At 45.0% G+C, this 24,808-nt stretch overlaps 1 protein-coding gene across 12 annotated transcripts in view; it reads right to left on the reverse strand.

Annotated features, from left to right (window-relative positions):
• Nucleotides 1-24,808, reverse strand: part of LOC147018471 (lysine-specific demethylase 7B-like) — a 155,085-nt gene that overhangs the window by 45,995 nt on the left and 84,282 nt on the right. For 5 of the 12 annotated variants that reach the window (XM_085898114.1, XM_085898112.1, XM_085898116.1 and 2 more), the window contains exons 12-17: nucleotides 23,313-23,612; nucleotides 17,543-17,661; nucleotides 17,238-17,422; nucleotides 17,057-17,145; nucleotides 15,970-16,103; nucleotides 15,548-15,786 (exon numbers count right to left, since the gene is read on the reverse strand). In XM_085898114.1, the coding sequence (XP_085754240.1) occupies nucleotides 15,548-15,786; nucleotides 15,970-16,103; nucleotides 17,057-17,145; nucleotides 17,238-17,422; nucleotides 17,543-17,661; nucleotides 23,313-23,612 (1,066 nt within the window). Of the gene's footprint in view, nucleotides 1-9,290; nucleotides 9,526-14,565; nucleotides 15,395-15,547; nucleotides 15,787-15,969; nucleotides 16,104-17,056; nucleotides 17,146-17,237; nucleotides 17,423-17,542; nucleotides 17,662-23,312; nucleotides 23,613-24,808 lie in introns of those variants that run through there. The other 7 variants (XR_015062405.1, XR_015062406.1, XR_015062407.1 and 4 more) reach the window with 5 other exon arrangements.

Consider the following 24,808-nt stretch of genomic DNA (forward strand, 5'->3'; position numbering starts at 1 on the left):
AAGATATCTCATGATCTTTTATGGTAGTAGTACTGCAAGATAATGTGTTGAAACGAGTCCATTCTGGGATGAGATATTTGTGTCGAAGTTGTCAGCAACAACCTGAACGAGGCCACATTCAGCATTGGCGGTTCCCCTAATCCCGGAGTGAAGTTGCAGCCTTTGCTGCTGATCCCTTGAAACGCTGAAACTCATCATAGGAACAGGTCACACAATAGTTGTACAACTGCTCGATGAGGCTTTTACGACTGACTAGAACTCCCAGTGCTATTTGGAGTGTAGTTGATCGATTGGTGATCATACTCGTTATGATGTTTCCTATCAGAGCTCCTGGAAGTGTGCAATCCAGTTTAGCTGATATTTTGGAGAGTAGCAATTGAAGGCTTGAACTCACTGCTTCATTAGCAATATCTATATCAATTCTAGTCTGATGGGAACTGGGGTCAGACAACAACTGCTTAGATTCCTGTGCAACCTTCTTGGCAATTCGTTCTATAGAAACATCAATGGCGTCATCTTCATCTGATGCTACTAAGTTAATCGCAGTAGACGCTCTGCTACGAAACGAGATTAAACTAGCGACACCTTTACCTGACAGAACCAGAAGCTCAGAGCCAAGTATATCCAACAATTTGGATAACAGGGTTCGTCTCGAGTATAGCCTTCCTCCATGATCCTTGTACATATTGTGGACTTCTACTGAATTCCAGATGCGCAACATGTCGTTTTTCATCGATAGGATGGTAGAACTGACAGCTGGCTCAATGTCCTGAGTTTCTCTGCCACTGTGTGCTACTGCTGCAACAGAACTGCAGTCATCGTGATATCTCGCATCAGCATGAAGATCACTGATTGCGCCCATTAATCGTATCTTGACTTGGCGTCCTTCTTCATCCTGGCGGGAATCGATAACATCTAGAATAGTTTGTTTGAAAGTTGTCCGATCAACACAATCTGCAGTCCTACAAAGGAGAACTCGCCACCAACGATTAGGATTCTTCTTATCAAAGTCCATGATGCACTTTTCTCCGCAAAAAAATGCAATGTTCTTTAAAGTCAAATACGTACCGCCATCTTTGAATGGCGGCTTCTTTTGCTTGTTGAAGCATCTTCCAAACAAACATTACTCATTCGTTTCAAGTGTCTTTCTATGTGTGAGCGTGATGTGTACGTTGACACACAGTCGCTATGGCATTTGAGCTCGATAGATTCGTCTGCCTGTAATCTCTGTTCAAGGTCTTCATGTATACCATCTTGTCTTGCTTTGCTTGACCAGATGATACTTCGCACTCTGTCTGGACCAACTGTTAATAGAGGTTTTCCAGCTTTAGTTGCATCGCAGGGACTGAAGAAACAGTCTCCCATGGTGATGGAGCCTCAACCTGTAACAATAGAGGTCATTCTAAACATTAGTAAACATTTAATTTCTTTGTTCGTATTTTTTTAAATTCTCAGGAAACAGGTTCCACCCTGTGTACTTTTAAAAATCAATAAAATACACAATTGCTTTCAGACAGATCATGTTAAATAAAAAAAAAAACTTGCTTGCAAATAATATCGATCATTCTACTGTTTCAGAAGACATTACTTTTACTTAAAACTCAGTTCTCCATGTTTCTTTCATTACATTACAAGCCTCAACTTACTTGATCAGAAACAGTTCATTCTGTTGATCTTTTGAGGTCAGCCATTTCTTCACAACTGTACTGGGGATAAACACCTCTGCACAAGTTATTTTCAAACAGTTTTGTTGTTGTATAACCGTACTGCAAAAACGCCGATCGGCGCGGACAAATTCAGGGGGTAGGGTTATGCTAATTTGCATATTGAGCTAAATTTCAATGTTATCAAATTGTAAGTGGGTATATCATGACCAGTGACCCTAAAAACAAGGGTTTGGACACCTCAACCAGGCTGTTTGGATGCTTACTTCTGGAGATATTAAGAAAAACTGTTATTTTGATAACGGCGACTGCTAATTTGCATATTAATGAGCTAAATTTAAATGTTATTAAATTTTAAGTGGGTTTATCATGAACAGTGACACTAAAAACATGGGTGTAGACACCTCAACCTGGCTATTTGGATGCTTACTTTTGGAGATATTAAGAAAAATAGTAATTTCGACAATGGCCACCACTAATTTGCATATTAATGGGTTTCTACAAAAATGCTCAAGGGTAGGCATCAATCGGAATATTCATTCAGATGGTCTGGTGATCAGAAAAATGCAGAAAAACATTGTGCGGACCCTAATGCAAGGTCATCTTGAAAAATGGTGTTTGACATCCGGACTATTCATCTCCTGGATTAATGATGAACTAGGCATCAGCTGCAAGATAAATCATGTCCTTGAGAGTGAAGGAAATCAGGGGGGTCACATCATCTGTACCTTCACAAACAACACTTCTGTGTGCAGCTATTATTCCAGCACCATCAGCTGAATTTTTGTAGCTTTTATCGTCAAGTACAAGACAGCAATTTCTCTGTCAGATATGACCAACTCATCCACGGGGAGGGTGGGCATTAATCCAGACATATGACAGAGTAACAGGGCCCTTCAAACGAAATCCTTAAAGAGTCCCTGCCTAAAACGTTCCTCAATCATGTACAGTGGATGCACTCAAGTGTATACACCTTGTTAGAGTCATTACATTGCAAGGGTCTTGAGATTAACATGATACACACACAAAGAAATTTGATGCAGGTGGTTCAGATGCAAGCCATTCAGTCAATCATGCCTGTGCCACATCAACACCACACCAATTTACTAACATCAGATCAAAACAAGAAAAAAAAGCAAAAAAATTTTTTTTTTAAAGTGTTATTTTTTGTATTCATTTTGTTTTTTATTTTTCTTTCCAGGGGAGGGGGCATGGGGGAAGATGGTCTTGGGTAAAAAGCACACAACATAAACCACACAACACCCCTTGACGAGACCCCCACCAACAGCACTCCATACACATGCATACAATCATCCATCAATGCTCAAGCTACCTAAAAGTCCTGCCAACATCCCGAAACTATACCCCTCTATCTCCAATATAATACTTCCAGGCACCTATCTAATTACAATTTAAACTTATCTACTGTTTCTGATGCCATGACCTTTCCAGGGAGACCATTCTATACATTAACTACTCTCTGAGTAAAACACCCCTGCCTTACTACTGTCTTCCCTATCCTCTTCTTTACTCTCAGGCTATGGCGCCTGATTATATCACTGTCTCCTCTGCTGAATAATTATTCAATAAAAAAATAAGTTAAAAGCAGTGTGGCTGCTTTGACGACAAAATGCAAAGAGGGGCACTTTTGTGACACCCACTTGCAATATTTGAGAGATGACAAAAAATAAAATAAAATATTAAAAAAACAGGAAGGATGCTGTCTACAGACTCAGTATTGCAGCAACACGATTCACTGACAATTTTCAATTCCTGAATGCCGCACCTCTATTGAAAGCACCACAGTCATCCAGTTGATGTTTTGAATGTTGACTCAATTAATCTTCCTCACCAAGATGCTTGTTTGCAAATCATCAGTCCTAGCACCAAATTACCATCGATTCTACACTGTTAGAGCAATAACAAGACTGCTTTTAGAATTGCATCACCATCGGAATCTCACATCATATTGTGTGACAGTGTTTCACCAGAGTTAACATTGTGGGCAGACTTGCACAAGTTGCTCTCATTTATTGAATGTTACAATCATGCTTTGTGTCAACCCATATATATATAGTGTTATATATATATAGTGTTGTGGTTGTAGAAATTCGCAAACCACCATTCAGGTCCCGTAGGTGAGATATCTCTGTAAGTACATGTGTAGTTAGCCCAAACCCGTTGTATAGCGGGAATTTATGTGATCCATCCGGGCTGCGACGCTTTGAGTTAGCCATTTTTTCTGTTCTATCTTTTATTTCAAACAAACAGCATCTCAACAACCACGCCATCCCCACCACAGCGCCAACCACATTACAACCACGCCACCTCCACCATCTACGCTACCACATCTTCGCCACTCGCCATTCTAAGGCCCTGTGCGGTTACGATCTCCGGGAACAAACAAAACCCAACAACGATGCTCAGGGGTTTTCCCGCCTGTTTCTCCCGTCGAAATTCTCCGCGCTCGGTGTGGGGGAGGTGCGATCCGAGCAGGGGTCAAAGGTCATGTAAAGGAGGGGTCTGATTTTGGGGGAATAATTCCCTGGCTCTGAGCCAAGACTGATGGCCCCGGCCCCCGCACGGCACGGGGTGGAGGGGGAGCGAGAGGTCACGCCCCCCTTCGAGAGGCTTCTCCAAGAAGCTCGAAGGGAGGCGGAGCCGAAAACGGGGTGGAGCGAAGGGCGGAGCCCCACGCTACAAAAGGCGGACAGGACGGACTTTGAGTTGTGGTTGGTCGAGGGTTGGTCTTCATGTTGGTCTTCTGGTTCATGGTCGTCTTCTGGTTCGAGTCGCGAGCTTGTTGTTCCTGCCTTGCTTCTTTGATCCTCGCGCGAGCCCTGGGACCCCGTGCGCGAGCGCGGAAAACAGCGCCGAACAAACCCCATCCGTTTCCCTAAAACCCCGTCCGTACCGTCAAGCGGACAACACGAGCGACATGCGGCACGAGCTCGCGGACCACGCCGGAGGTGCTCGGAGTTGCGGTCGCAAAAGGAAGACTCAACGTGATCAGGGAAGTCGCACTTCCATTTTCTTTTGGGGTTTGGTGTAAATGTCTGTGGGTGGCGCCGTCCGTCAAGTAGTATTTTTTTAAGTGTTGCCGTGTGTTCGCGTATTCGGTCGTGCTCTGCATTGTTGTTGTTGTTTTAAATTGCTTTATGTGCATTTCTGATTCTGTTTGGCTGTATATGTGTGCTCCGTGTGCCGTGTGAATAAAGTGCTTGCATGTTGAATCGTTCCCCGTTTCTCTGCGTCCTTCCCTTTGTTGAATCTCCATCTTGTTCATGTAACGGGTTCGTCGTGGGCTTAATACGCCCGGTAATTAATCGGAACCGTCGAGGCCGACGATAACACCGCTCGGTTATCCCGATAGTACGGAACGGACCGCTTAAGCGGCCCGTGTCCGGAGTCGACCTGCGGCGAAGTGCGATCGCCGGGTTTACCATCCGCGTGGTTACTTAGGTAGGTCGAGTTTGGCGAACAACCCTATCCCACGCGGGTGGCCGATTAGCACGATCGTGGTGAGGCCGAAAGGCCCACCCGTGACTAACTCCCGGCGTTAGTCCGAGAGGGTCACGACAGAATTGTCCGTCCGGTGGGCGATGTGCCGCGATTCGAGTCACGTGGCCGATCGCACGCTGGCGGGCGCGAATTCGCAATAATATATATATATATATATATATATATATATATATATATATATATATATATATATATATATATATATATATATATATATATATATATATATACACACACACACACACATGTCAAAGGGTGGAGGAGCTCCTTGTGAGCCAACGGCCATCCATATCAGCTGCCCAACTGTGTCTGCAGATGTCCTCCTGCAACTGGGTACCTCTTTCTTGGAGGCTGGTGGCAGGATTTACACTCCTCCCACCATAAGACACTTCATTTTGCAAGATAAACAAATAAAACAAACAAAAACCCACTCCGTGGGAGTATCTCCTGTGAAGCTGCACTTTGCAGGGAAGCTCACCGGATGATGGGATTGGGGCAAAGCCTTCAGGACCCCCATTCTTTTATGATTGGAGGAAAGCCACGAGGAAAACTGGCTGGGTCATATTGCGGTGATGTGTGCCGGGGTGATGCTGAGGTGTCGTCCACCAGAAGGCAGTTCCTCTGGTTAAGTCGAGGCGGTCTCTTCAGATGGGTGCCTGGAATATCCTCACCCTAAGAGAGGATGATCACCTATCACTGCTGTCATCTGAGCTCCAGTTCGAAGATCAGTATTGCAGCACTCTCTGAGGTTCGGAGACCGGATAGTGATGAGATTATGGCGGGTGGTCACACTACTAGTTTGGTCCCTCTGATAATTACCATGCCAAAGGATGGCTGTAGCTGTGTCCAATAAGTTGACTCCCATGATAATTGAGGTAGCACCGGTCAATGAGTGCATTATGAGACTGAGGATTTGTCACTCTATGGGTGTCATTTCCCTGATCTCTCGATATGCTCCGACTGAGGCAGGTGATCTCACTGTGAAGGAAACATTCTATGCCGCGCCCGAGTCTGTGGTTGATCAGTGCCGGAGGTGAGATATTCTTCCAATCGTGGGGATTTCAGTGCATCGATTGGGACCAATATGAATGGTCACGAGGCATGTGTGGGTGTCCGCATGGATCTGGAACTGTGAACAAGAATAGCACCAAGTTATTTGACTTCACAAGATGTCGTGGACTTAGGGTGTCTGGTTCATGGTTTCAGCACCTACAGCCGCATCACTGGAATTGGTATTCCATCGTTGGTGGTGCGGCAAAATAAATTTACCATATACTCGATGATGGTCACTGGAGGAAGCTCCAGAACTACAGGGTCTACCAGCATGCTCATTTACCCAATACATACAACAGGCTTGTTGTAATAACTCTGAAGTTGCAGCTCAAATCCAGGAGAATAGTACCATCTCAGCCTAAGCTGGATGTGAGCAGGCTCAAAGGTGATATGGTAGCTGAGAAATTTGCAAACAAGTTGAGTGGGGATCTGGGTGTTTCAGGGGATCCTGAAGAGTTGTGGAGTGCCTTCAAAGCCACCATCATTGATGTTGCTGGTGGTGGTCTTGGATCCCATCGTCAGGCGAAGAAGAATTTTGTCTCCCAGGGGACACTGGATACCATTGATAAGAGTCACAGGGCCAAGCTTGATGGAAGAATTCAGCTGTTCATAGAGCTCAGGCGTAAAACTGTATGTTTTAGACCAGGAGTCTCGTGTGTGAGGCTGAGGGCAGACCAGGAGGCTCGTGTGTGAGGAATTTGTAAAGGGGTAGAGCATCACCTGTGGTCAAGTGATTCTCGTCCGGCTTACAGAGGAATCTGTACATTGCATTCCTCAAAGCCTGTCCCTCGGTGTACTACAGTGAGAGCGGAGGGTGGTGAGCTCTTGACAGGAGTCTGAAGTGAAGGCCCACTGGACTGGTTACTTTGAGCAGCTGTACCAGGCTGACCCACCAGCTGTCGAGTTGGATGTTGGGGTGTTACTATCCCTATTGCTGACCCTCCAATCAATGGTGAACTGCCTTCATTTGTGGAAACACAGGCTGTTGTGAACTCGTTGAAAAGAGTAAAGCTCCTGGGATCTGTGGCATATCTGCTGAACTTCTCAAGACTGGCTGAAATGCCATACTCATGTCATTACATGCAGTTCTGTACTCTGTTTGGAACAGAGGCATCATCCAAACTGACTGAAAGAGGGATTGTTGTCCCTCTCTGGAAAGGGAAGGGTGATTGCCAGGACTGAAACAACTACTGAGGAGTGATGCTGCTCTCAGTGCTGGGCAAGGTCTTTGCTCAGATAATTATTGATAAGGTTTGCCCTCTGCTTGAGCAACAGCACTCAGAGTGGTCCGGCTTTACTCCAAAGAGGTCAACGATTGATCGTATCCTTGCTCTTCGGGGCCTCACCCAACGCAGATGAGAGTTTCGGCAGGGGCTGCTTGCAGCCTATGTTGATCTCTGCAAAGTGTTCGATTCAGTGAATCGGGATGCCCTCTGGAGGATTCTTGGTCTTCGTGAGGTGCCACCAAAACTGATCAATCGGATGTCTGAACTATACTCTGGTATTGAATGTGCTGTGAGATGTGGTGATACCATCTCTGACTTCTTTCCAGTTGTTATTGCAGTTCGTCAGGGGTGTCTCCTGGCCCCCACTTTTCAGAGGTTGTATAGACTGGATTCTGGGGAGGATGAAAGAGAGATCAAGCATTGTTTGGGAATGTCAAGATCTCTGACCTTGATTTCTGAGATGATGCAGTCACCTTTTTGGAGACTGGATATCCTGTTGGGGGCCCTCCAGGCACTGAATGAGGAGTTGGAGCCACAGGGATTATGGGGTTCCTGAGTCAAAATTAAGATCCCGGCTTTCAATGACATCTTGGATGATGATATCTAGCCTGTACCGGTTTGTGAGGTCACAGAGAGATTCACTTATCTTGGCAATGATAGTCATGTTTCTGTATGTTATGCGCCAGAGGTCGATAGACAACTTTGGATGGGCCTGGTGAGTCATGGATTCAATCATGGGGTGTGGCACTGTCAGTACCAATGCAAGAAGAGGAAAGTATGAGTTTTTAAGTCCTTGGTGTATGTTGCTCCAGTGTTGCTCTATGGATGTGATACTTGAACTTTGACCAAGGATCTGAGACAAAAGACTGAACGCCTTTGGTACCTCGTCTCTTTGGAGAATCCTTGGCTATCGCTGATCAGACTTTGTGTCTAACGAGAATTTGCTGAGAGACTCAAATAAGATTTATTACCTGTATAGTCCGTGAGCGTCAGCTGCGGCTGTATGGCATATAGCCCGTTCTCCTGACTGAACCTGCTCGCCAGATTCTCTCAGCGAGGAAGCTTCATGAGTGGAGGAGGCCAACAGACCCACTATGTGCCTCGTGGTTGCAGCAAGCTGATTAGCATATTAAAGAGATGGGGTAGGCTATGCATCTGCATGGGGGATGGCCAGACTGAAGCCCCTGGACTCCCTGCGTCCACATTCTGCCGGTACTCCAGGGCCTGGAGTACCGGCAGAATGTGGACGCAGCGACGCACTGCTCCGGCGCATGCTCCCATACTTTACGTGACCATATTGATGACAATGAACCAATCTACCTGTGCTGCCACTTTTTTTGATTGTTTAATATTTTGAGATTTTTTTCTTTCTTGCATCAGAATCGATTTTAGTTTGAAAGTTAAGGCCACACGGAGGCTAAAAAAAATACACTTGCAGAGTGGAGTATAAGATAATAGAGGAGTAGAGTATGACATCCTACACATCCACAGTAGAGTATGAGAGAATCAGTTGTTAGTCATGTGCATAACATGTAAAGCAACATGCGAGTCACCTACATGCTCAAATATGGTCTAAAAATATCGTGGAGATTGTACAGCAATATCTCATTCATACAAAGAATGGGAACTGTTGAAGAACAATACCACACATTACCGTTCCAAATTCAAACAATAAGTAAATAAAACTGAAATGGGATACAACGATGCGATTTGCTGCATGTGAAAGAACATTTTTCAACATTTTATTGTCAAGAATTGTCACGGTCATTATCCGAAACTGAATGGACATATGGGGACTGCGCTCCAACTTGTTCAACATCCTCACCACTGATACTTGGCCGGCCTGTCCCCTTCCTCTTGCAGGATGCTACCAGTCTCCGTAAACTTTTTGTGCCACTCACGAATCGATTTTCTCGATGGTGGCTGCCTTCCATATGTCGTCCTCAAGAGTCGCTGAACCTGTGTGGCTGATTTGGTCTCTATAAACCAGGCAACACACACCGCATTTTTGTGGGGACACCATTTGCAGTAAATGTGATATCAAGTGTCACAGTAGAGACCTGGAAACGAAAAAAAGAGAGTCAATAAAACTTTGATAATGTTTTCAGTCGCAGCAAACCGCATCGTTGTATCCCATTTCCTTTTGTTATGGTTTGAATTTGGAATGGTAACTCGTGGACACCATGTATGAGGTCAGTAACAAAGAGGTTGTCCAACGACAGATGGTTCACCCTTCGAGAAGCATCAGCTGAGAATTGGTTCTATGTTATTCATCAAAATGGTCTGACCAAGACCACCATGTTTTACCTGAAGGATGAAACAGCTGCCCTTTGATGATCTCTTTGTTAACCGAACCAGAAGCTATGGTTCTCTGTCGTTGTTGAATGAGAGGCAGTTCATTGCTGAAAGTGGCACAATAATTTCATTGCAAAATGTGCAACTTCTTTGTGCAAGACAACTATCAGTATGATAATAATCAGTACTCATGCAAGTGTTTTGTATATATATATATATATATATATATATATATATATATATATATATATATATATATATATATATATATATATATATATACATATATGTCAGGATGGCCTGATGTACACACATTCGCCTCTAAGTTGTCTTGCCTGGGTTTGAATCTCGACTTAGCTATAAACTTTCATCTCGGTGTTTCACAGACAGGGTGATTCATCAATGTGTGCTGTCCCTCGGATGGATATTATACTGTGCGTCCTGTCTGCCGGCATTATTTGGTAGAGGTTAAAGGTCCCATGAAAAGTAGATCAAAATACAATGCACGCACACACGCACACAAATACGCACACACCATTTGGACCATCATGACCAGACCATATCGACACCACATCAATTCAATAGACCAGTTTATCAGCTTAATTTCTCTGAGGGAGGGTGAGAAGAGCGAGGTTGCAATCTAGGACATCCCCATGGTGTTATATTGGATACATCACAATATGAAAACAAATGGAACTTCTGGCTGACTTGTGGTCTATGAAAAAAACTGCCCATTTATAAAAAGCAGTGTCACCTGATACACTGCTACCTGCAATATAAGCCTATGCAGAATTTAGAATATTTTATTGGTAACGTCATTTATTATCTAACGAATGCAAGTGAGAGAGGTAGTTGGGCTTACAAGACATATAATGCGGGAAACCACCCTGTTCCCAGTCCTGAATGTGATGTGTGATGTCGTGCTTGCAGATTTAACATCTCACAACTGTTCTACACCATCCTGATCATTCACTAATAGCAGTATGGCAACTGAATGATTGCATAACTTTGGAGTTACTTGGTTTTATGGCATGTGTACGTGCTTTTCCATGGAACCATTCTGGTCAAGTGAGAAATGGTGAATGGCTTGTTAGCATACAGATCTTCGGAACTACACTACATGGCCAAAAGTATGTGGACACCTGTTCATCCAACATCTCATTCCAAAATCATGGGCATTAAGATGGAATTAGTCAACCCTTTGCTGCTATAACAGCTTCTACTCTTCTGGGAAGGCTTTCCACTACATGTTGGACCATTGCTGCAAGGATTTGCTTCCATTCAGCCACAACAGCATGAGTAAGGGCAGACACTGATGTTGGGCGATTAGGTCTGGCTCACAGTCAGCCTTCCAATCATCCCAAAAGTGTTCGATGGAGTTGAGGTCATGGCCAGTCAAGTTCTTCCACACCGATCTCAACATACCATTTCTGTATCGACCTCGCTTTGCTGAATGGCAGAGCTGAGCTGTTCAGGGAGCTGAGGCGTAAAACTGTACGTGCACTGAGGGTGGACAAGGAGGCCTATGTGCGAGGAATCTGTGAGGGGGTAGAGCATCACCTGTGGACAGGTGATTCTCGTCCTGCTTACAGGGGAATTCGCGCATTACGTTCATCCAAGCCCATCCCTCGGAGCACTGCAGTTCGAGCAGAGAGTGGTAGGCTCTTGACAGAGGAGTCTGAAGTGAAGGCCCGCTGGGCCGGTTACTTTGAGCGGTTGTACCAGGCTGATCCCCCAGCTGTCGAGTTGGACGTCAAGGGTGTTACAATCCCTGTTGCTGACCCACGAATCAACTGTGGTCCACCTTCGCTTGTGGAAACACGGGCTGCGGTGAACCAGTTGAAACGGGGCAAAGCTCCAGGGATCTGTGGCATCCATGCCGAACTTCTCAAGGCTGGTGGAAATGCTGCACTCGTGTCATTGCATGCAGTTTTGTGCTCTGCCTGGAACGCAGGCATCATCCCAACTGACTGGAAGAGGGGCCTTGTTGTCCCTCTCTGGAAAGGGAAGGGTGATCGCCAAGACTGCAACAACTACCGAGGGGTGACGCTGCTCTCAGTGCCGGGCAAGGTCTTTGCTCGGATAATTCTTGATAGGGTTCGCCACCATCTGCTTGAGCACCAGCGTCCAGAGCAGTCAGGCTTTACACCAAAGAGGTCAACGATTGACCGTATCCTTGCCCTTCATGTCCTCACCGAACGCAGACGAGAGTTTCGGCAGGGGCTGCTTGCAGCCTATGTTGATCTCTGTAAAGCGTTCGATTCAGTGAATCGGGATGTCCTCTGGAGGATTCTTGGTCTTCGTGGGGTGCCACCAAAACTGATCGATCTGATGTCTGAACTCTACTCTGGTTCTGAGAGTGCTGTGAAGTGTGGTGGTACCACCTCTGACTTATTTCCAGTTGTTACTGGAGTTCGTCAGGGATGTGTACTTGCCCCCACACTTTTCAGCACTTGTATGGACTGGATTTTAGGGAGGATGTCGGAGAGATCAAGTTGCGGTGCATCGTTTGGGAATGTCAAGATCTCGGACCTTGATTTTGCAGACGATGCAGTCATCTTTGCGGAGACTTTAGACATCCTTTTGGGGGCCCTCGAAGTGCTGAATGAAGAGTCGGAGCCGCTGGGATTACGGGTTTCTTGGGTCAAAACTAAGATCCAGGCTTTCGGTGACATCTTGGATGCTGCTGTCCTGTCTGTGTCTGTTTGTGGTGAGGATGTTGAGGTCGTGGAGAGATTCACTTACCTTGGCAGTGATATTCATGTCTCTGCTGGCTGCGAGTCAGAGGTCAATAGACGTCTGGGTCGGGCCTGGGGAGTCATGGATTCACTGGATCATGGGGTGTGGCGCTGCCGGTACCTGTGCGGGAGGACGAAAGTCCGAGTCTTCAGGTCCTTGGTACTTCCAGTCTTGCTCTATGGGTGCGAGACTTGGACTCTGACCAAGGATCTGAGACGGAGACTTAATTCCTTTGGTACCAGGTGTCTTCGGAGAATCCTTGGCTATCGCTGGTCGGATTTTGTGTCCAACGAGCGGTTGCTGAGAGAGACTCGGATGAGATTTGTTACCTGCATAGTCCGTGAGCGTCAGTTGCGGCTGTATGGACATGTGGCTCGTTTTCCTGATGCTGATCCTGCTCACCAGATTCTCTCAGCGAGGGAGTCTCATGAGTGGAGGAGGCCAGTGGGCCGACCACGTGCCTCATGGTTGCAGCAGGTTGACCACCATCTCAAGGAGATGGGGATGGGCCTGGCATCTGCCTGGGGGATGGCCAGACGGAGGCCCCTGGAGTACCGACGGAAAGTGGACGCAGCGACGCGCTGTTCTGGCACATGCTCCCATACCTGACCTGACCTCGCTTTGTGCACGGGGGGCATTGTCAAGCCGAAACAGGAAAGGGCCTTCCCCAAACTGTTGCCACAAAGTTGGAAGCACAGAATTGTCTGGAATGTCAGAATTGTCAGAATCCGAGCCGTATCCCTGGACATATCACGTGCTTTTGACACAGTCTGGCACCCTGCCCTACTCACCAAACTCTCTTCCCATGGTATTCAAGGCCATCTCCACTCATGGCTCGCAGACTTCCTCTCCTGTCGCAGTCAACGTGTGGCCCTAAATGGAGTTCTTTCATCCCCTCTTCCTGTGCAGGCTGGAGTTCCTCAAGGTAGCGTTCTGGGCCCTGTTCTTTTCTGGTTTTTATCAATGATCTCTCGGACTCTCTGGAAAATCCTCTATTTCTCTTTGCCGACGACTCCACCCTCTGCCGTACCATCTGTCATCCCTCAGACCGGCAAGCAGCAGCTTCTTCGCTCACTGCAGATCTGGATAAAATCACAAACTGGTCCAACACGTGGAACATGTCTTTCAATCCAGACAAATCTCACACTCTCACTATGTCTCTTCGAAAGGACCGTTTACAAAACCCCCCCATCCACTTTCTCAACAATCCTCTGGAAGAAGTCTTTTCTTTCAAGCTTCTAGGTCTCACTATCTGCCATGATCTTTCCTGGGAAAGTCACATTTCCAACCTCGCCTCAAAAGCCAGTCGCCGACTGGGAATCCTCCGTCGTGCTAAGTCCTTCCTCGGCCCTCTTGAGCTCCTGACCACTTACAAAGCTTTTGTCCGTAGCCTGATGGAGTACTGCTCTCCCCTCTGGGCTGGTGCTCCTGCCTCCCACCTTTCTCGGCTTAACGCTGTCGAAACCAGGGCATTTAAGATCATCGGCATCTCCCGCAATGAAGCTGAGTCTTTGGGCCTCTCACTCAATCACCGCAGGTTGGTCGGTGGTCTTTCTGTCTTCTACCGACTCCTCTCCAGCCTTGCCCCCTGCTCTCTCTGCGATTTGTCCCCACCACATTTCCACAGGGCGCTCAAGGTCCGCCAACAACCCCCTTCTGGTAAAACTACCAAAATCACGAATCACTGCTCATCTTCACTCTTTCATTCCTCTTTTTTCCCGCCTTTGGAATAAACTTCCTCACTCTATTCTTTCCCATTCTTCCCTCCAGGCTTTCAAAACTGCTGTTCACCACCACCTCTTATCTTCCCCCATCCAAATCCTCGATCTTTTCTACCCCCGATAATCCACCCAAGCCCACTTCCTTCATTTCTCCTGCTTTCCTTCCTGAAAGTCCCTGAAATGTCCATCTTCTCTTCGCCATGTTCCCCGTCCCATCCCCATCCCTCTCCCTTCCACAGTTCACCTAATGTGTCTGTTCCCCACTGTTTTGTCCCTTCCACTCCCGCCCCTCTTGTCTCATGCCTCCTTGCTGTGAGTTGTGTGTTTGCTCTCATACGAGCCTCGACCAAGGTATACAAAAAAAAAAAAAAATAAATGTCATTATATGCTGAAGCGTTAAGATTTCCCTTCACTAGAACTCAGGGGCCGAGCCTGAACCGTTAGAAACAGCCCCAGACCATTATTCCTCCTCCACCAAACTTTACAGTTGGCACTATGCATTCGGGCAGGTAGCGTTCTGCTGACATGCACCAAACCCAGATTCGTCTGTCGGACTGCCAGATGGTGAAGTGTGATTCATCACTCCACAGAACACATTTACACTGCTCTAGAGTCAAATGACAGTGAGCTTTACACCACTCCAGCCGATGCTTGGCACTGCGCATGGTGATCTTAGGCTTGTGTGCGACTGCTCGGACATGGAAACACATTTCATGAAGCTCTCAACGAACGGTGTTTGTGCTGACGTTGCTTCCAGAGGCACTTTTGAACCCGGTAGTGAGTGTTGCAACTGACAACAGACGATTTTTCCACGCGATACGCTTCAGCATTCGGTGGTCCCATTCTGTCAGCTTGTATGGCCTACCACTTCGCGGCTGAGCTGTCGTTGCTCATAGTCGTTAACACGTCACAAAACAGCGCTTACGGTTGACCGGAGAAAGCTCTAGCAGGGCAGAAATTTAATGAACTGACTTGTTGGATAGGTGGCATCTTATGACGGAGCCACGTTGAGAGTCACTGAGCTCTTCAGTACAGCCCATTCTCCTGCCAATGTTTGTCTATGGAGATTGCATGGCTGTGTGCTTGATTTTATATACCTGTCAGAATGGGTGTGGCTGAAATAGCCAAATCCACAAATTAGGAGTATCCGCATACTTTTGGCCATGGAGTGTTGCTGGATAATTTGGAAAGAAAAATTAAGTGAAAAAGAAAAGGACAAAAAAGTGTGGGGGGGGGGGGGGAAGAAAAAAATAAAGATTAATGCAGAAATATAAATTACAAGGAGAGGAAAACAAGAAAGTGTGAAGAATATTTCAATGCAAAATACCATAATCTGAATCTTTAAAACATGGTTCAAGATCATCCTCTTCTGATTCTTCCTCTTCAGTAGGTAGGCCTGGTGCATGAACACCTTTACGGCGTTTTTTTGCCTGCTTGGCTTCCCGTACCACCGAACCGACACCTGCTAATCCCCATGTGAGACGGGCAGCTGAGCTGGCCTGCAGGCCAGCCATTGACAACATGCCCTGAATAGCTTCTTGGGTACTTGGAGAGGATGGTGGTTCACTGGAGAGAGACACAAACAAAAGCAAACACATGTACAAAAGTTCATGGACAGCACAACAGTTGTGATGCAAGGTTGAACATGTACTTCAACAAAACCTGTACCTTGAAACCAAATGGACCACATACTAATCAGTATTTGGAGGAAGCGGGAATATTTTCCTGCAAGCAAGGGATCTTCCTTACCCTTCACTGCCAACCTCGCGACTGGCTTTAAGGAGGTCAAGGATGGAGCCGCCAATACCACGTGGTGTAATCGACTCTGAGCCCGGTTCCAAGCTTGGCTCCTCACAGTCTTCAACACCAGAGTAATCACCAGCCTACAACAGGTTGGCAGATGAGATGTGCATGCCGATAAACTGGGATCTACCAGTAAACGAGTTTTGAAATGCAGTAGCCTATTATAAAGAATGAAGATCTAGTCTTACTGGTGAAGGCCAGTGTAGAACTGCATCAGAGGACAGGTGGAACAATGGACGAAATAATGAAGACTGATCAAAGTATGCCAACTGCATGGGAAGCCAGGAAAAGCTGACATTTTGGAAAATAACTCATCAGACCAAAAGAGCATTTCTCAGATGCTCTTTTGGTCCGACGAAAAGTTAATGCTGGAGATGTCAGCTTCCCTCTGCTTCCTGAGGCGGTTAGCACAACTCCATTAACGTCCTGTCAATTTAATCCACTACTATAAAAGAGCACTGGTAGGTTTCATTATAATGAATGGCACTTATGGTGGACAGTCCTATTTAACCCTTTGAACGCAAGCAGCCCGATTTTTCTCCAGGGAGCCCAGGGTGGGAGAGCCGAAAGTCTAAGGAGTTTAAGATTCATTGGGTGAATGAATTTTAATCTCGCTATAATGAACAGTAAATGTCTTTTTTTTTCATAAAAAAAATAATAATAATAATCAAAAATCCAATGAGCAATTGTGGAGGAATCAAAAATAAACGATGTATAGTTTTGTGAAGTACTGTTATGGCCAAACAGGAACTGCAAGTTGAAAATTATAAAGTTGAGTGGAGAACTTTAAAGGTTTTTTTTTGATGTATGGCAATATAATCATCAGACTTGTGTACATTAAACACCTAACGAATCCTTTTTGGGGGACGGGGAATCCAAGTCTCACAAATTTGATACCAATGTATCTGTTCATTATCACAAGACTCTACTGTAGAACAATGTCCGTTTGGTCGAAAATTTTGAATTCTTTGCAATAAATGTACAATTTCTGATGTCGAGTGCAACTTCTTTTTACACCAGCAAAATACATCACCTCAACCTTGACATCATCCACAGAAAGTGAAAGTTCCCGATGCCCATCGAATCGCCCAATACGGCCTGCAGGGATACAAGTAGTCCCGTCTGCGGGCAAAGCAGGGCAAACATACGAAAGCAAATTGAAGTGCACAAAATATCAACCTGATAAATACAAAAATAGGACTTGCACTGAATACCTGGCTGTCCCCAACCTAATCCATCCCCACGCCGGCGCCGTGCTGGTCCCTCGTCGATAAGCATCCGGCCATCGTCAGAGTCATAATCGTAGGCATCATGGGCAGAAAGCGGCAGGCCAAGTGACCCCCCTGCTAAGGGCAGAACTTCTGCTTGCACTGCAGGGCCAGTCACAGGTTCCACACCTCTGCCGGAACAATGAGGAAGGTAACGGGGTATCGAAAGACAAAGTTGGTCAGCAGTTACACAATGATAAGGTATTTGGTATAATACACAACTGTTATCCATTCAGAAACAAGGCACATACCCGATGATCTTTCCATTGGAGACGACCAGCCGAAGACGATCATCATCCACAATCGCTATTCCTTGATCTGCCACTCCTTTGATCTGCTTTGCTTTTGTGGGTGAATGAGGTGCATTTTTCTGTGATACAAGTGTCACAGTACATTTTATACAAAATGCAAGAACACCATTGTGACATACAGAATGCAACAAAATGAATATTATTTGGTATCAACACATTATATCCCATTAAGTATGTCCAAAGAACAATCGAGACCACTTGTTTAAATACTACACACGTACCAGTTATTATAGGTAATCATGGCAAAGACAAGCTGTAACAAAAGAGTTCTTACAACTTGATTGCAAATGTGTCTTGCTACAACAGATTGTAACAGAAAAAAGATGTACATAAGTAAAGTGAATGAGCTGTATAATACACAACCATTTTGAATGTGAATTCTACCTTTTTCATAGGGTATAAATCCATTTAAAATTGTTATTGCAAGATTGTGTAATATTGCTTCAAATGTCTTCTATTACCAAGTCGCTTTGCTGCAGGTGTGCCTTCTCAGTTTCTGTATGAAATGTATAAAGCTCTTTCTAATCACTCACTCACTGATCCTGGGCCAAAACTAAGATTCAGGCTTTCAATGACATCTTGGATGCTACTGTCTTGTCGGTACCCGTTTGTGGTGAGGATGTTGAAGTCACGGAGAGAGTCACTTACCTTGGCAGTGATATTCATGTCTCTGCTGGCTGTGAGCCAGAGGTCAATAGACATCTGAGTCAGGCCTGGGGAGTCATGGATTCACTGGATCATGAGGTGTGGTGCTGTCGGTACCTGTGCGGGAGGACGAAAGTCCGACTGCAGGTCCTTGGTGCTTCCAGTCTTGCTCTATGGATGCGAGACTTGGACTCTGACCAGGGATCTGATACAGAGACTCAATTCTTTTGGTACCAGGTCTCTTCAAAGAATCCTTGGCTATCGCTGGTCTGACTTTATGTCCAACGAGCGGTTGCTGAGAGACTCAAATGAGATTTGTTACCTGCATAATCCGTGAGCGTCAGCTGCGGCTGAAAGGACATGTGGCTCATTTTTCTGACGCTGATCCTGCTCACCAGATTCCCTCAGCGAGGGACCCTCACGAGTGGAGAAGGCCAATGGGCCAACCACGTTTCTCATGGTTGCAGCAGGTTGATCAGCATCTCAAGGAGATGGGGATGGTCCAAGCATCTGCCTAGGCCCTAGGGGATGGCCAGACGGAGGACCCTGGAGTGCTGACAGAAAGTGGATGCAGCGACACATGTTCCCATACCTGACCTGACTCACTGATATAAATGCTTAGTACTTTCTAGATGGGCTACAGAGTTGAAATTTTGCATAATGACGAAACTCGAAGCCATGATTCCAGAAGAAATAAATAAATAAAAATCACAAAACTATCCATAAATGAAAACATCTGGAAACAAAAATCGGCCGGTGGAGTCTCGCTCCCTCCACTGGGAGAAGGGTGTTGCTTGGACTTCACATAAATGAAGAGCTCATACTGCTCACTTCATTTCATCGATTTATTTATCTACTTGCAGAATGAAAGCACAATCCACTAGTAAGAATATATAGCTTCAATAATTCTCATATCTAAACATAACTATTCAGGACAAGTGCTATTTTCGCAAGTGAAATCACAAGTGCCATTTTCAGGACTCTTTCCGATCAATATACAATTTAAACACATGTGATGTATGCTTGGGATCAATGTGTTGCTGAAAGATTAATCCCTATTTGAGGATCAGTCATGTTCCAGAGAGGATGGAATGATGGATCAAAAGCTGTATGCCTAACAGAGTACCATCAATTGTGCAAATCACTCACAAACAATGATCACCGAGATGCAACCCCAAACTTGTACTGATGCTGTATCACTATTCACCAAAGATATTGTACAATGACTGAGAAGTTTTCATCTCTGCCTTCAAACAGTGCCATTTATTGCTGCCAAAAAATTCAAATATCGATTTTTGTCCGTAGCCTGATGGAGTACTGCTCTCCCCTCTGGGCTGGTGCCCCTGCCTCCCACCTTTCTCGGCTTCACGCCGTCGAAACCAGGGCATTTAGGATCATCGGCATCTCCCGCGATGAAGCTGAGTCTTTGGGCCTCTCACTCAATCACCGCAGGTTGGTCGGTGGTCTTTCTGTCTTCTACCGACTCCTCTCCAGCCTTGCCCCCCCTGCTCTCTCTGAGTTTTGTCCCCACCACATTTCCACAGGGCACTCTAGGTCCGCCAACAACCCCCTTCTGGTAAAACTACCAAAATCACGAATCACTGCTCATCTTCACTCTTTCATTCCTCTTTTTTCCCGCCTTTGGAATAAACTTCCTCACTCTATTCTTTCCCATTCTTCCCTCCAGGCTTTCAAAACAGCTGTTCACCAACACCTCTTATCTTCCCCCATCCAAATCCTCGATCTTTTCTACCCCCGATAATCTACCCAAGCCCACTTCCTTCAATTCCCCTGCTTTCATTCCTGAAAGTCCCTGTAATGTCCATCTTCTCTTCGCCATGTTCCCTGTCCCATCCCCATCCCTCTCCCTTCCACAGTTCACCTAATGTGTCTGTTCCCCACTGTTTTGTCCCTTCCACTCCCGCCCCTCTTGTCTCATGCCCCCTTGCTGCGAGTTGTGTGTTAGCTCTCATACGAGCCTCGACAAGGTATACAAAAAAAAAAAAAAAATCTGCAAAGGGCACATGCCAGCTTTGCTCCACCTCCCCATTTGTAATCAGACACCCAATGCAATACTTTAATTTCGTTAGTGGTTCTCAGCAGTTTAAGCAGCTAACCAGTCTTAAGTTTGCATTTAGGTAAGGTTATTAGCAAATCAGTACTTGACCATCAATGCAACTGGAGAGAACACCTTGAGACACTTAATTTCACTTTATGAGAGTTGTGACTTTCTACCTCCACTCCTTCTATTTATCAACAGTGCCAGTTTATAAAAGCCACTTCTGACTCAATCAAACAAGTCATGGAGTTGCAGCACAATCTATACTACAAGAGAGCCGTTTGTCTGTCTGTTTCCATTTTCTCAGAGATGGCTGAATGGATCTTTATAAAGCTTTCAGAGGTTCATCAATGAGTGTGGCAAAAAAATATTTTTAAAAAAAATGTTTGTTTTCTTTGAATGTTTTTTTTATTTTATTTTATATAAATCGCTCAATCGTGCCCAACCCTTTGTAGCTATGTAAAAGATAATACTACATGATTACCGACCCCGTTCCTTAAGGCCCGGTCACACCTTGACGTTTTAGCCAACGTATGCCGATTTTTGAATTTTTTTTCTAAAACGCTGGCACACGTTGAATACGTTATGGGTAAGTTTTGATAACATTGAGAGCACGCTGAAAAACACTGCCATACGTCGTTGTACGCTGGCTTTAAACGTTGTACTTTTCGGTTGTCCTCAAATTTTTTCATGCTTGAAATTTCACGACGTATGCCGGCGTATGACTCACACGTTCCGCTACGCTGGCCACAAGTTGTATGCACGGTCTGCGATCGTTGACAGACGTCAACACATGCTACTTGTAAGTTAATCATAAGTTGAGACACACCGAGGTAATGTTTAGCGTACCCGAAACTTATTTCTAACCTATGATTAACGTGTTGTTGGCACGTTACGCGATCGTTGCCACACATCGACAGACGTTACTTTTAAGTTACTCATAGGCTGAAAGACGTCGGTATAATGGATCGTCCTTGCGTCAGCGTCCACGGCCACGGCCAGGACACTTATTTGCAGCATTCTTCAAACTTTTCTTCGGCATGACGAGGATGTTCACACTTCGATGTCTAGCTTGGCTATGATTCCAATTGTCCATCGGCAGCGTCTATCTAAAATAGTCGAGTTTGAGCGTTTTAACACGTTCAGAAGAAACGCTTCAAATTTAAAAACCCCAACGTCAAAAAACAAAGGCGAGTGACAGCAATTTAAATCGTTCATTGTAAACAATGAAAATAGCTGAGTGGTACCGTTTAAAAGTCGTTGAGTGTAAAAAAAATCCAATTGTTGAGCGCAATTGTCTACTTTTAATATTGGAGATGCAGCCATTTAAATCGTTGAGTTTATCATTTAAATCGTTAAATCGTTAAACGCAAGGACGATCCATCATAACCCACACCCTCCCCTCACACTCACCTACTACTGCCAACATGAACAAACTACTACTAATACTAATACTAATACTAATACTAATACTGATACTGATACTGCTGACATGGACATCGACTCAAAAAGGACTCGAAAACACTGTTGGGTTCCCCTTTTATGAACACCATTTTTATATACCAATTCCCAAAACCGCTGGGAACACGTCTTTATATGGCAGTTGTAAGCTAGAAACACGTTCATTTATTTTTTTTGTCGACCGGAAGACGTCATTGGAATACGTCTACATACGTCGATGTGTGTTGGGACTACGTAAAGAATTGGTTCAAAGCACGTCAAACATAAGTTAGAAATAAGTTTCGCGTAAAAAAGACATTACCGCGACGTGTTTCGACTTATGAGTAGCTTATAAGTAGCCTTTGTGGACGTGTGTAAGCGTCCGCATATCGTGTGTACAACTTATCCTCATCGCATGCGAACGTGTGTCATATGCCGAGTACGTCGTAAAATTTTGAACATGTTTAAAATTTATTGACGTACTCTACTTACTACGACGTATGATAGCGTACTTTAGCGTTGTACTCACGTATACCAAACTTACTCATACCGTATTTGACGTGCCCCAACGTTTTAGACACATTTTTCTTAGGTCGGCATACGCTGGCAAGATCGCCAAGGTGTGACCGCGATGTTGACCCTTCCATTTCTACGGCAGTTATGATTCGAATCGTTGTGTGTCAGCCTTTTAATAGGCTACGTCACGACATCGTCGGCGATGCATGCAACGCGCTATGCCTAAGTTAGACTATCGTTGGGCATCGGTTGTGTAGGCTGACAACAGGTTCAGCATTTGTTGGTATAAGTTATCTATAACACAACGAAACGTTCTGTGTCCGTTACCAATGCGTTATACATAAGACCAAGTCGCTATGAATACGTCCGAATCTTTAAAAAAAAAAATCAAAAGTTCAACGTAAGCCAGCGTTTTACATACATTTTAATACGTTGCCATCGCTGGCTAAAACGTCAAGGTGTGACCGGGCCTTTACTGGGTGTATGGAAGTGTTTTAGGCACCCATAAAAATATTAAAAAATTAATTCATTTCTTCAAAATGCCAATAGGAATAGAACCACACAGGGCAATGTTGGGTACCTTCCAGGCAACGTCAAGTATTCCTGCTAGTTTTATATATTTTTTAAACATGGAATGTCCTTCTCTAACAAAACTTTGATTTTTACATGTTTGTCATCACATATTTCAGTCCTGGGAACTATTACTGTATTCGCAATACCGGTGGATTCAGTATAACTGTCTCTACTTCTCGAGGCTTACAAATGGTAGGACACCTTGATTGGGTGTATGACAACACAAATCACACTGTAAACTATCAATGTGCAAGTTAACTCTGGTGCAGTTCATTTTTAATATGAAAAGGGTGTGTGTGTGAGGGGGGGGGGGGTGGGAGGATTCTGATTTCCTCTACAATTTGGCTTTAATTAAAACCATCTGTTTCCTCACCATTTCCATAATTATTTCACACTGGATGCAATATTCTTTTTGTGAAGCAAATAAAAGTTATAACAGAAACACAAGGTATCTAAACAATCCCAACATTTGTGTACCTCTGCTGCCATTACCCCATCTCCACGAGCATGTCCTCCTCGAGCCTTTCCCTTCCGTCCTCGGTGTGGCCTGGCAGAACGCGGTGAAACTACCATAGCACGTGTGTGCACTGTGCGGCGGCTCTCTCCAATGATTATCTCTCCTGGTTCTGCTTCGGTGTCTGAAAGGGTCCCTCCACATGGGACGACTCGCACTGAACGCAGCCCAGGCTCCAGGAGTAGAGGCTCTGGGTCCCAAGGCTTGATGCTGAAGGCAGAAGCTACACCTGCAACTGACTTGCCCATTGCTGCAATTGGGTTCTGCAATAATAACAAAACAGTTTACAACATTGCAAAAACATCTAGATTTTCACCTTTAAATTTTTTAATCAGGAACTTAAAAAACTAGATGGTATTCATAGAATACATACCCAATGCAGTCTTGAGGAGGACTTGGTGTGAGCCAACTTTTTTGTTGTTTTTAAGGTTTTATTTTATTTTATATTTTTTATAAGCCTGGTGTTGGCGCAGTGGTTAGGGCAGCGGCTTGGGATCCAAAAGGTCCTGAGTTCAATCCCCGTTGGGCCACTGAATTAATACACCAGGGGTTGACTCAGCCTGTCATCCTTCCGAAGTCGGCGAAATGAGTACCAGTGTACTGGGCCGGTGTATACCCCAGTTAAAATAGGTGTACCATATCCCTGTGCTGTAAGAGGTGACCAGGGTTGCGTCAGGAAGGGCATCCGGCGTAAAACATGTGCCAAATCACTATGCGGATCATACGGATGATCTGCTGTGGCGACCCCGAACGGGACCAGCCGAAAGAAGAAGATTTTATTTTATATTTTTTCTTTCATCCAATATGGCTGCCAGACGACGTGATACATGATGGTCATTTTAATGAAAATACAGTTCAAATTTCAAATCAATCAGATGAAAATTTAGGATTTCAGAAATGGGGCCTATGTTGACCTCAAAAAGAATTGGTGGTTGAATTGAATGACCAAATGTACAAATCGTCTTCAAATTTCAAGTCAACAGGATGAAAATTGACAATTTCAGACATTTGGCCGATGTTGACCTTTTGGCCGATGTTGGCCGACCTCAAAAATAGTTGGTGGTTGAAGTTAGTGACGTGATATGCAAATCCTGCTCAACTTTCAAGTTCTGATCATGTCCAGCCTTTTTGGCTGCTGGTTGCATCATTGGTTCGGGGCGCGGCGATGCCGCTGGTGCAGTAGCCCTATTACCAGTACTCTGGCGCTCATTTCGCCGACTTCAGGATGGCAGGCTGAGTCAACCCCCTGGTGTTAATTCAGCGGAAAAACGGGGCTCAAACTCAGGACCCTAGGATCCCAAGCCACCACCAATCTCAGCCAACCTCAGGCTTAATTTCAAATCAACCAGATGAAAATTGAGGATTTCAGAAATTTGACCTTTTGGCTTATGTTGACCTTAAAAATAGTTGGTGGTTGAATTTAGTGACTTGATATGCAAATCTTCAAATTTCAAGTCAA

This window comes from Eptatretus burgeri, chromosome 10 (genome assembly GCF_056783735.1).
Source record: "Eptatretus burgeri isolate ZD-2024b chromosome 10, Ebu_testis_v1, whole genome shotgun sequence".
NCBI lineage: Eukaryota > Metazoa > Chordata > Myxini > Myxiniformes > Myxinidae > Eptatretus > Eptatretus burgeri.